The sequence below is a fragment of the Physella acuta genome, unplaced genomic scaffold (genome assembly GCF_028476545.2).
Source record: "Physella acuta isolate Inbredline_101_S28 unplaced genomic scaffold, ASM2847654v3 ptg000102l, whole genome shotgun sequence".
Taxonomy (NCBI): Eukaryota; Metazoa; Mollusca; class Gastropoda; family Physidae; genus Physella; species Physella acuta.
The window spans coordinates 464,823-475,997 of record NW_026731622.1 but is presented as its reverse complement, the minus strand read 5'-3'; the positions used below and the strand labels follow the sequence as shown (position 1 = coordinate 475,997).

General features: G+C 35.2%; 1 protein-coding gene across 1 annotated transcript; it reads left to right on the top strand.

Annotated features, from left to right (window-relative positions):
- Positions 1-6,938: 6,938 nt before the first annotated feature.
- LOC131931054 (uncharacterized) lies at positions 6,939-9,515 on the top strand. The gene is made up of 3 exons (XM_059287748.1): positions 6,939-7,201; positions 8,313-8,510; positions 8,753-9,515. Exons 1-3 carry the CDS (start codon positions 6,939-6,941, stop codon positions 9,051-9,053), a joined length of 762 nt encoding a protein of 253 aa, XP_059143731.1. The 3' UTR covers positions 9,054-9,515.
- Positions 9,516-11,175: the final 1,660 nt, after the last annotated feature.

Sequence of the window (11,175 nt, the reverse complement as noted above, 5' to 3'; positions counted from 1 at the left end):
CATTAGTTACATATTTAAATAAAGAATATGACCATTTTTTTAAAGTTCGGATTTGTCTTTGATATTTTTGAGTGGGAGTTTTTCATTAAGATATAGCCTATTTAATAGATAGCCTCTCTACCAATTCAAGTAAATCATATTTAATTTCCGTCACCTGACGCTATTTATTCAGATAAAATTCGGGCTTTACTAAAATGAATCACTTCATTTAACGATTTGTAAGAATAAGCTAAATAATGATAATCGTGTTGGTTTTACACTCCAATTGGGATGGCGTTTGCTGTTATTTATACAACACAAAAAAAAACCAAAGCAAAACAAAATATTTTCCCCCTATTGTGTATTATTTTCACTTTGGATGGTTGTAGTATTGTGTAGTCTATGTCTTGAAGTGCGAAAGGAAGGGGGGGGGTTTATCAGGTTTAAGTCAACGACATTTTCACCCAAAATATAAATATAAGAATTATCTAAACAATCACATAGGAGACATAAAATACGCTTAAATGATTGATGTCTATAACATGGAATAAATCTTTATGTCCAGTATCATAGAGAGATTTTAAACAATTTGAAAACTTTAAGTTATGAAGAGAAACAATATCTTTAATGATAAATATAGTATTCATCTTTATATCGATAATCCAATAAAGAGATCCGATGTAAAGAAAGTATGGTGATCGAATGTGAATAATAGATTAGCCAATACAGATGTAAGCCTACCCAGTAACAGAATGTAACAATTATAAACAATCATGTAAAAATGTAAAACAAATTGAAAAGCCCTTGGTTAAAGTACATGACGGTACCAATATTTATTATTGGTGAAAATTTTATAAAATAAAATTGAATTTAAATTATGGGGCTTCAAGTAATCCAATGTAATCTGGTCACCCATTCAATAACTACTTGATCTAATTAATTATGCCCTCGCTCAGCACTGGAGAATTTCAGTTGAGTAAAATGCCGTTTATGCTCTCACTATTTCTTCTTCACGTCACAAACATATTTTTGGTGTCCGGGAGTCTCTTTAACGCAGCGCTTTACAAACCAGCTTTCATGAGCTCAACTGATAGTGAATATTACTACCCAGCTTATTTAGCTAATGATGGGTTTGATGACACAACCCTTTCAAATGGCCACTGTGCTCATTCGGGACGCGAAAACCCTGGATGGTGGATGGTGGATCTGAGAGGCTTGTACAGGATAGAGCAGATTATCTTGGTAAACAGGTGAGATGTGTTTGTAGTTAAAATCCAAAGATAATTAATTAATTTATTTTCGTAAATTAGATTTTTAAGCTCTATCTTCTCTGTGAATGAAGGCGTTGTTGATTAATGAAATTGTGTGCGGCAACCAAACAATTATAACAAAGTTGTTTTACTACCTATGTATATTTTTACTTTAATCTGTCACTCACAAGATACGTAAATGAAGTATTGGAAACTGACTTCGGTTAATTTAAACAGCTAAAGAGTTTACGAGGATCAGTAATGATACCTTTTGGGATCTAAATAACCATTAAACAGGTGAATTAGAGTTCTTATCTCGATAGGGTGAGGGAGGAACTCATCAGAGACTTAATTCCGGACTGAAATCCGAACTCGAGACTTTCGGGTTAACTGTCGAGGCTCTAACACTGAACGACAGCGTCCGATGTACAAGCACCATAAAGTGAATTATAAGAACCCTTCTACTGGCAGTAAGAAGCTTGAGAGTACGGGAAAACAACACTGTCTACAAAGTTTGATAATATACAAAGTAAGATAAGCCCATGCACATTCATTTACCGACAACATTTTTATTACCGAACATAGTTTTGAATTCTTTAAGCTGCTTTTAAAATTGATATTGTTAAATACATTTAAAATTGGACAGCAAAAGCCACACGCACAAAATTATAACACCACGTCAGGACAACATTTCGAGAAAGACCAACACGCAATTACTACTTTGCGAAAATCATAATTATATTCTTTCAAAATCTTTCAAAAAACGTCCTATTTCTATTATGTAGATTTAGGATTTATGTTATTCAGTAGAAAAACTTCCATCGTCGTTATTTATAAGTAAGATAAATGACACCAGTATTTCTTCCAGATTATTTCTCGGGGTGGGGGGGGGGGGGGTGGCGGGGGGCACTTGAAATTTTTTGGGGGGGGGGGGGGGGGGGAGGGCGGACTAAAATTTCCAGGGAGTCGGGAGGACACTGTATCTATTTCGGTGGGGGGGGGGGGGGGGGAGGACGGTGTATAGATGCATGGAAGAAACACGTTTAATTTGAAACTAATTTTTCAAAACAACAATTGGAGTAGTACATGCCATTAAGGTGCTGGTAAAGACTTAACGACACATTCTTCCACAGGGGAGATAGTTTGTTCGCATCAGCAAGGACAAGAAATTTTCTTTTCGATATTTTCCAAACTGACCCTCGGTTGGCTCCTGGTTTCCCCATGGTCTCTGGTCAAGTCTGCTACTCGAGGGTCACGCCTCTGGGACAGGGGGAGACGTTCATAGAGAATTGTAGTACACCCATTGTGGGACGATTCGTCAGACTTATCAGGTATTTTAAATGTAACACAATTTTATCAATGTTTAGATCTATATTGAATGTTTGAAACATGCAAATATACATGCGGAGCTGAGTTTCTCTATGTACGAGTATATATATATATATATATATATATATATATATATATATATATATATATATATATATATATATATATATAAATATGTGTGTGTGTGTGTGTGTATATATATATGTATATATATATATATATATATATATATATATATATTGTGACCTACTTAGGTCTTGTATTTTTTTGTTTGACTTTTATTACTCAACCATGAGTGACATGTGGTGCAACCACCGGTATTTTTCCATAGTTTCAAGAAAGACATATACCCAGTACTTTTCCATCACGAGAGGTGGTGCAATACTTTTATAATTTCGATTGGTTGATTCGGACATCGGAGGTGTCCCAACCAATAGTCTCATGTTTTGAAGGTGACCTCCCATGTTGCCTCAGGTGTCAAAAGGTCTGCGCACACGTTTCTGCAGGCAGCCGACCGCAGCAGTTCATAGCAGCTGTCAGACCAGACATCTTTGAGAGAGAAAGCCTTGAGTGTCGCCATTTTGTAGTCTATAGTTTTTAAGCAGCTTTTTCCCTAATTACTTGTGGTTTTAAGTAATATTTTGTGATTTAAGTAGTGTCGTATAAGATGTGGTGCTTTTCCTGAGTGCCATATCCTGTGATAGTGTAACATAGTGTTTTTTCTTCAACTTGTAAGTTGGGTTTTTGTTATTTTACTCATTCATTTTATTCTGTATAATGCTAGAGTCTTATCTTGAATTTGTACACTTATTAAAGGTTATATATGGATTAAATGTGTTGTTGGTATCAGGAGTTCCTTGAGTGTATCCCCTAGACGTTAAGTACGAGTCCTCGTGAACTGTTGAGCCAGCTACCTTTTATAGGGCCTTAAGCCATCTGTGTATAACAATCTAAACGAACCCGGGTACGTTCGCCAGCTCTGATAGAGTGGTGTTTCGTAACAATATATATATATATATATATATATATATGCTCTTTTGCAGATATACGCTGGATTTTTTAAACTTTTGTGAGGCAAAAGTCATGGCCAGTGATACAATGTATAGAGATGTGAACTTTAAACTTGTACCAAACTATTTTCTGCAAGTCGTGCCTATTGTAACGACCACCACGACCAGCGCCTTGGACTGTACCTTAATATGTCTACAGCGTCGTGACAGCGATACGTGCACCGCCGTCAACTGGGTTCGAACCACGACAGAGTGCCAGTTGCTGAAGGTCGACCCGCGAAACGTTACTTCATATACACCTGATTCAATATCTGATGTTTATATCGAGACTTAGCTTGTTTACACTAACTGTTTTTTCTACCTGCGTCAGAGATGCATTGAACTTGTTTTTGTTTTCTTAGTAGAACATACATACTTTGTTTTTAAAATCAATACTTTTACCATAAAAAAAGTTATTTTCTCTACATTATTGTAATGTTGGAAGTGATTTCTTTAAACACAATTAAAAATTACGTGGCAACATATTATTCACCATATAAGCCGCTGATTGCCATAGCCTTCAACAAGCCAAGAGTCTCTTCTTCCCGGAGATTCGAACACGGGAACTTTCTGTTTGAAAGTACCACCCGACCAAGCTGGCCTTCAGAAAGCTGCTTGTTATCATGGTTTTCTATTCTTGCTTTTTTTATACTTAATACAAACTGAGACATTCTACTGTCTGAGCACACACTTGCTACGTCAGTATCAAATGTGCAAAGTAAGTTAACACGAAAGCGGGTACAAATTTACCAGTCTATACATGATCTACATGCAAATAGTAGGCCTACTTGTGACAAGTCATTTCATTCGGCCTGGTATATTTAAAGTCTAGGTAAAAAGCGGAGTCAACAGTAGAATGATAATTCTGTATTGTAATATTAAAACAGTTAATAAAATCATGCAATTCCACATGTAGAGAGTCAAAGCCAGTGCTCTACCGGGAATAGATTTTAAACCAACAGATAATCAATTGTGACGTTATACAAGAGTCGGGTGCTAGACAAAGTGTTAGATTACAGGGGTCTCCAAACTTTTCAGTCCGAGGGCCGCATTAACTATCAAATTTCAGTTCGGGGGCCAGTTTGTTCCAGGCATGTCTTTGATTATCTGAGCAAAGTTCCTCAGCCATCACCAACAAACGTTTTTTCCGTGGACAAAAAGATCTCCGCGGGCCGGACGCGAGGACCTCGCGGGCTGCATCCGGCCCGCGGGCCGTAGTTTGGAGACCCCTGTGTTAGAAGATAGTAAAATAAGTGACACTACAACACGGACAGGACAAAATGTTATGGGCGGGTAAGATAAAATGTATACCAACTGCTACGTGAAACTGTTGTCACGGGCAGGGCACATTTGCAGTAGTGTGAGTATGGTCATGAGAACGAATTTACCGACAGAGTGAACCCCAAAACTAACGATAACGTAGCGGCAAGCACTACGTTGTGATTACAGTAGCAAGATGTTCGTATACTTTGCAATAGCACGAAGATTCGTTGACTAAGTGACAACCCCATTCACCAGTTTACATCCCTTAAAATTTAAAAAAATATTAAAATAACCATGTCCGATGTCCACTTTAATTTGGTAATGGTTAGCGCCGACAAAACTATCTCTGATGGCTTGATGACAACACAAGGTACTCTGATAAGGCCTGATGTAAAATTATTTAAGAAAGTTCGCTTCACGAGTAGGTAGGCCTACACAGTTTGAAGTGTATTGTACTGAAAACATGCCTAATAATATTGATCATAAATATAGTTACAGGATAGTATAGAAACATGTAAAAATAAATAAAACCAAACCAACCCTAACTGCATAACAATCGGAAAACCGATGGGGTCTGTTTGAGAAAGTGAAGCAAGCACACAAGGGGCGCAACCCTACCAGAAGAAAATAGAAATAAGGGGCAAATCATCCCGTCCAGGCCCTATTTTAGTTTCCCCCATGGGCTTGTCACAAGCAACTTTACTTTTACACCTCAGGGATTGGTCACAAAAAACGTAGATCTAACCTGACTGGTCAGAATATAGGTGAGGTCAGTGCTAGCTGTAATAAAAGCTTTTGTCACGAAAATATGTAAAAAATCTCATTAGCGACCAAAGCTTTTGTTAGGCTAAAGAGAGTGAATTTTTAAAATTTTCTTACTTTCGGTGCATTTAAAAGCTTGTTAGTGTAAAATATTTTTTATAATTGTTTTATTTTCTACTTTTTAAATATGTTCGACTTTGATGTCGTTGTTTTTCCTTTTTTTTTTGTATAGCCAGTGGCAAACAAATGTTGACAAAGCACAAATTCGTTTGTGTTATTGTGTCTTCCTAGCAGGTTTCAACAAACAAGACAGGCTTAACTTGTTTTTTTTTTCATCTCTGTGTTGTTGATGTCTACCTTTATGCAATTCGTGTAACACGGTTTTCTTTGTTTTAAAATCTCAAGAGGATAGACTGTTTGTGCGTAAATGAAACAAACGTTTTAATAATTAAAGATCGCGGAATCGACGTTTTACCTCGCTTGGATACGAAATGATCAATAGAATGGATTTATTTGATAAATTTTAAATAAAAATTCACTTCTAGCCAGATTTAATAATTCAAACTATTCGTTATTTTTTACTTGCTTTATTGACAGTTACTGTGTTGTAACAGTATATAGGGTTGATGTGGGGATTGCACATCAGATGGGATGGTCTAGGATTGGCAGGAGAGAAAGACAAACGTCGTCTGCTTAGATTATCTGACAATCAGGTCTTTAATATACAGCTTCGACAAAATGGCATTGATAAATGGCCCATAACAAAATGGAAACCGAGAAGATTAATAACAGTGAGACCTCAGATAATCTGGAACCCAGACGCCGACGATATATTCTGTAAACAAGTGGCATGAGGCTGAAATATTCTTCACTAAAAGTTTCTACAACGGTTTAGTTTTGACCGGAAATAAGATCAGTTTTAAGACTGTCACCTGTGCACACAAGCAAGATTACGTGAACGGCTGGAGCTTAATGTACAGTCTGAGCTCAATACAGGGACGGAGCTTAATGTAATATATAATCTCACACTGTAATGAGAGCGGGTTTGAAGTTTTAGCGGCACTCTTAAGAAAAAATTAATTTCTGTCTGGAGATTTAGGTCAGACATACATGCTTGGTAGAGTTTAGGGCATAACATTAGCATACGTCAACACTAAAATATACGTTTTCGTAAACAAAGTTCATTTCATTTTTGTTAAAGCAAATAAACGAAATCATCATTGCATGGGGCTGTAAAAAACATTTTTTCTGTGATCACCCTTGATCGTTTGAAGTTTCAATAACAGTTCGAGTACATTTGAATAAAATGGCGTCCATGTTCTCAATATTTCTTGTTTCCATCACAAACATGTGTTTGGTGTCCGGGGTTCTCTTTAACGCAGCGCTTTACAAACCAGCTTTTATGAGCTCTGTAAATCGTGACTGGAATGCTGAGTGCGCAAATGATGGGAACGCTAATGTCTATGTATACAGTGGATCATGTGCGCATTCAATTCTTGACAACCCTGGATGGTGGATGGTGGATCTGAGGGGCCAGTACAAGATAGAGCAGATTGTACTAGTAAACAGGTAAGTTTTGTTGGATGTTAAGTGTAGTTAAAGTAAAAATCAACAGTTGAAATTATTTTACGAGAGCTTAAAGATTTGGCAAAATATATTTTTTAAATTTTATTAAAAAACTTTAAACAGAAAAAGAAATAGTTTAAATATGGGTCGTCGTGGTCCAGTCGGTAAAGCTCATGGTTGCTAAACCGAAAAGTCACGAGTTTGTACCCCCGGTTAGATGAGAGACAAATCCAAAATCAAGCAACTTCTGTATTGCAGCTTATTCTTTGTTGGATAAAAGATATGAAAGCAAATCCAAAAAGAAAAGCAGGCTGAAATCGGAGTCAGCGGCCTCAACGGCACATAGCCAGTTGACACGTATACTCAATTGTGTTGGAGGTGTGGTCGAGTCGTCAAAGCTAAAGGTTGTTAAAATTCGAAAAAAAAAAGTTTCGAGCTCGAACTCTCTTGCAGATAAGGGTCAAATCCTGCCAACACTAAAAAAATCAGAACGAAGAAGAAGACATGCTCGTCAGTCTAAATTTAAACTGAACGACAATAGTTGACGAGGCTTTTTTGCGTGCTTCGAATTCGGACCGAGCAAGTGACTGAAATAAGAGACTGTAGCGCAAGTAAAAAATATTTTTTTTAAGACTTCAGTACTTTTAAAAAAAATAGCAGTGAGTGGTCTGATTATAGAGCACACGACCTATAAAGTTTAGGAAAGGAAATACGTTTGGGTTGTTGTGCATGCATTTTTATCCCTTCATATATTGGCCTCACACAAATGTATACTCTACTTCCTCTGCTCTATTAATCGCCGATTTGTAAAGATTTTTTAAAATGCTATTAACGTGTAAGACAACTTTTTCAAAACAGAAAATCGGCCTGGTGTCATGCGAATATATCCTAAACAACATTCAAACAATTAAAATTGGGAGTGGAGGTTATTTTATTCAACCAGCTGTTTTTGTATATAGAAAAAAGTACGTTAGCCTTGAATCTGTTTGTAGACTAAAGAAACATTTGCGTGGCTTGTGGAAATTTTTTAGATGAGTATTGAATTTTTTTCTTCTTTACTTACAACTGTAGAAGGAATGTTTGAAACTAACGATGTTGTAATTAATTCTCTCAGAGGCGATGATCCCGCTGGAGCTAATAGAACAAAAAACTTTACCTTCGATGTGTTTAAAGATGACCCACGATTATCAGGTGACTTTCCAATGAAGCTTGGCCAAGTGTGTTACACGAGAATTGAGCCAGTTGGTCGGGCAGAGACATTCACACAGAGCTGCACAGCACCAATAGTTGGAAGATTTGTCAGATTTGTCAGGTATCAGATTTTTATAATAATTATACACACACACACACACACACACACACACACACATATATATATATATATATATATATATATATATATATATATATATTTATATATATATATATATATTTGTATATATATATATATTTGTTTATATATATATATATATATATATATATATATATATATATATATATATATATATATATATATATATATATATATATATCGTGTTTTTATGGATGTTACAGGTACTCCCTCGATATGTTGAATTTCTGTGAGATAAAAGTCATGACCAGTACAGTGTTGTTTCTGGAGAATAACTTTAGTGTGAAGAGTAATTTTCGTCTGCAAATTACCCCTCTATCAACCACCTACACAGGGGACCCTTCGCTCTGCATATTGCTGTGTCTACAGCGTCGTGACAGCGATACGTGCACCGCCGTCAACTGGATTCGAACCACGAAACAGTGTCAGATGTTGAAAGTCAACCCACGGAACGTTACTTCCTATGTAGATGACCCTAACAGTGACGTTTACGTAGAGATGTAGAAGATAAATTAAAGTTTTTTTTTTCACACACGTCAAAGTGACTCTACTAAAAAATTGTCTGACAAAATTAGTACATCTATATTAATACAAAATAAATAAATACTGTACAAACCAACCTTTCTATAACACTACCAATGTTTGTAGACAACCCTGCTTTACCGCCTCCCTCTTGTCTATAGTTTTTTCTTTCTCTCTATATATCCCTCTCTGCCTCTCTATGTTTGTAGCATTTTGTCCGAGGCTATGAGATAAAGTGCATAAAGTAAAGCAAAGTTATTATGTTGAATACAATAGGCTAATTATTATTAATGTATGCAGTAATTCTTTTTCCAAAAATCCCTAAAACATACAAGATTTAAATGAAAGTAAAAACAAAACACACGATAGTTTATTGTTTTTCAAACACTACGTCTTAAAAATAATTCCAATTTCAAAATTTAGATGTCTTTTAATTTATATTGCTTTACCTCCTTTCATTTATAACTCTAGTGGAAAAGTAAGTTGTTATTTTTATACAGTTTCAACAATAATATTATTTTAAAAAATTTAAGAAAAAAAATATTTTGAAAAAACAATAAAATCAATTTGACCAGTATTATTACTGTATTAAACTGTTTTATTAAATATAATTTATTATGTAGGCCTATCTAAATTCCTTCTTTTGAAAAGATGTCTAACAAAATATAATAAATTCGGTAAGATGATTAATTTATATTAATTATGTTATATGCACATTTAGTTATAGCTCTATTGTTAAACCAGATTTCTCAAAATATTTCAGTACAGTACAGAATCAGTTAGCGGTGGGTTTTTTTTTTTTTGTAGTTGATTATTTTCGTTTAAAAAAAAGTTCTTAACTTTTTTATATGATTCTAAATAAAAGCTTTAAAACTTTCAGCTTTTCTTTATTTGATAATATTTTTAAAAGTTGTTTTACGTTGTTGTTTTAAAATTAAAAAAAATAAAAGCTTTACAAACCGAAGCTTATTTGTGTGGCGTTTCCGTCAGTTGGAGATTTGTTTGTTGTCTGTTCAGTTATTACATTTTTTTCGAGAAAACGGAGAAAAAGAATATATATTTGTTTAAAACATCATTTTTTTCCCCAAAAACATTCGAATAAATATATTTATATATTTTCTTATCGTATTCGTCTGTATAATCGATAAAGAATAATAACATAACTGAGCCGAGGTCCAACATCAAGTGTACAGAACAAATGCAAATAATAAATTAGCCAATGATAATGTAGGTCTAGCCGGTGCAGCTTAATGTCATGGCAACATAGTAGCTGAGGTTATCTCATCAACTGTTACACTGTTTTCAAGGCCACAGAAAATTATCACAGAAAATTTGATGATTTAATTAAACAAAAAGCATTAAGCGGCAAAAAAACCTGATGATTTTGAAAGCAACTCACACACTTAATCAATTTAATTAGACGATATCGAATACTTGAAAATAAATATCTGATATTCTTAATCCTCTTCACTCCCTGTGGAGTATACGGCAGCAACAAATCTCCACCATTCCACCCTGTCTTGGGCGAGCCACTTTAGTTCATGCCAGGTCTTGCCAGTAGCCTGCACTTCTTCTTCCATCTCTCTCCTCCATGTTCCCAGTGGTCTTCCTCTCTTTTGCTTTCCAGGCAAAAAAAAAATATCTGATATATCTTATTCCCAATTTATAAACAATATATAGAATATTCGAAAAATAAGTATCATTCTTTTGGTATTTCAATCTATTGAATCTATCTAGTTTATGTTATTGAAATAAAAATAATAAGGACCTTTTCAAAAGTGCACGTCGATTGCAATTTTCATACGTGATGTTATGACAAATTAGATTGGTCAGCACAATGCTCATACATCAGAACTTGGCCCGACTACACATCACTGGATTAACATTATTAATTGATTAATAGTCTGGTATGCGAGCTGAATTAGCGTTTAGGGTGCGTACAAATAAACGTTTCTAGACTATATCGTGGTAGGACGGTAGAGCTCACGATTGTAAATCCGAATATCAGAAATTTTCCGGGCTCGATTGGATGACGACGTACTCTGATTGTTACTTTTGTCGGTCTCCGGTAATTTTCCATGTTGTTCCCATGACAGTCCTGCCT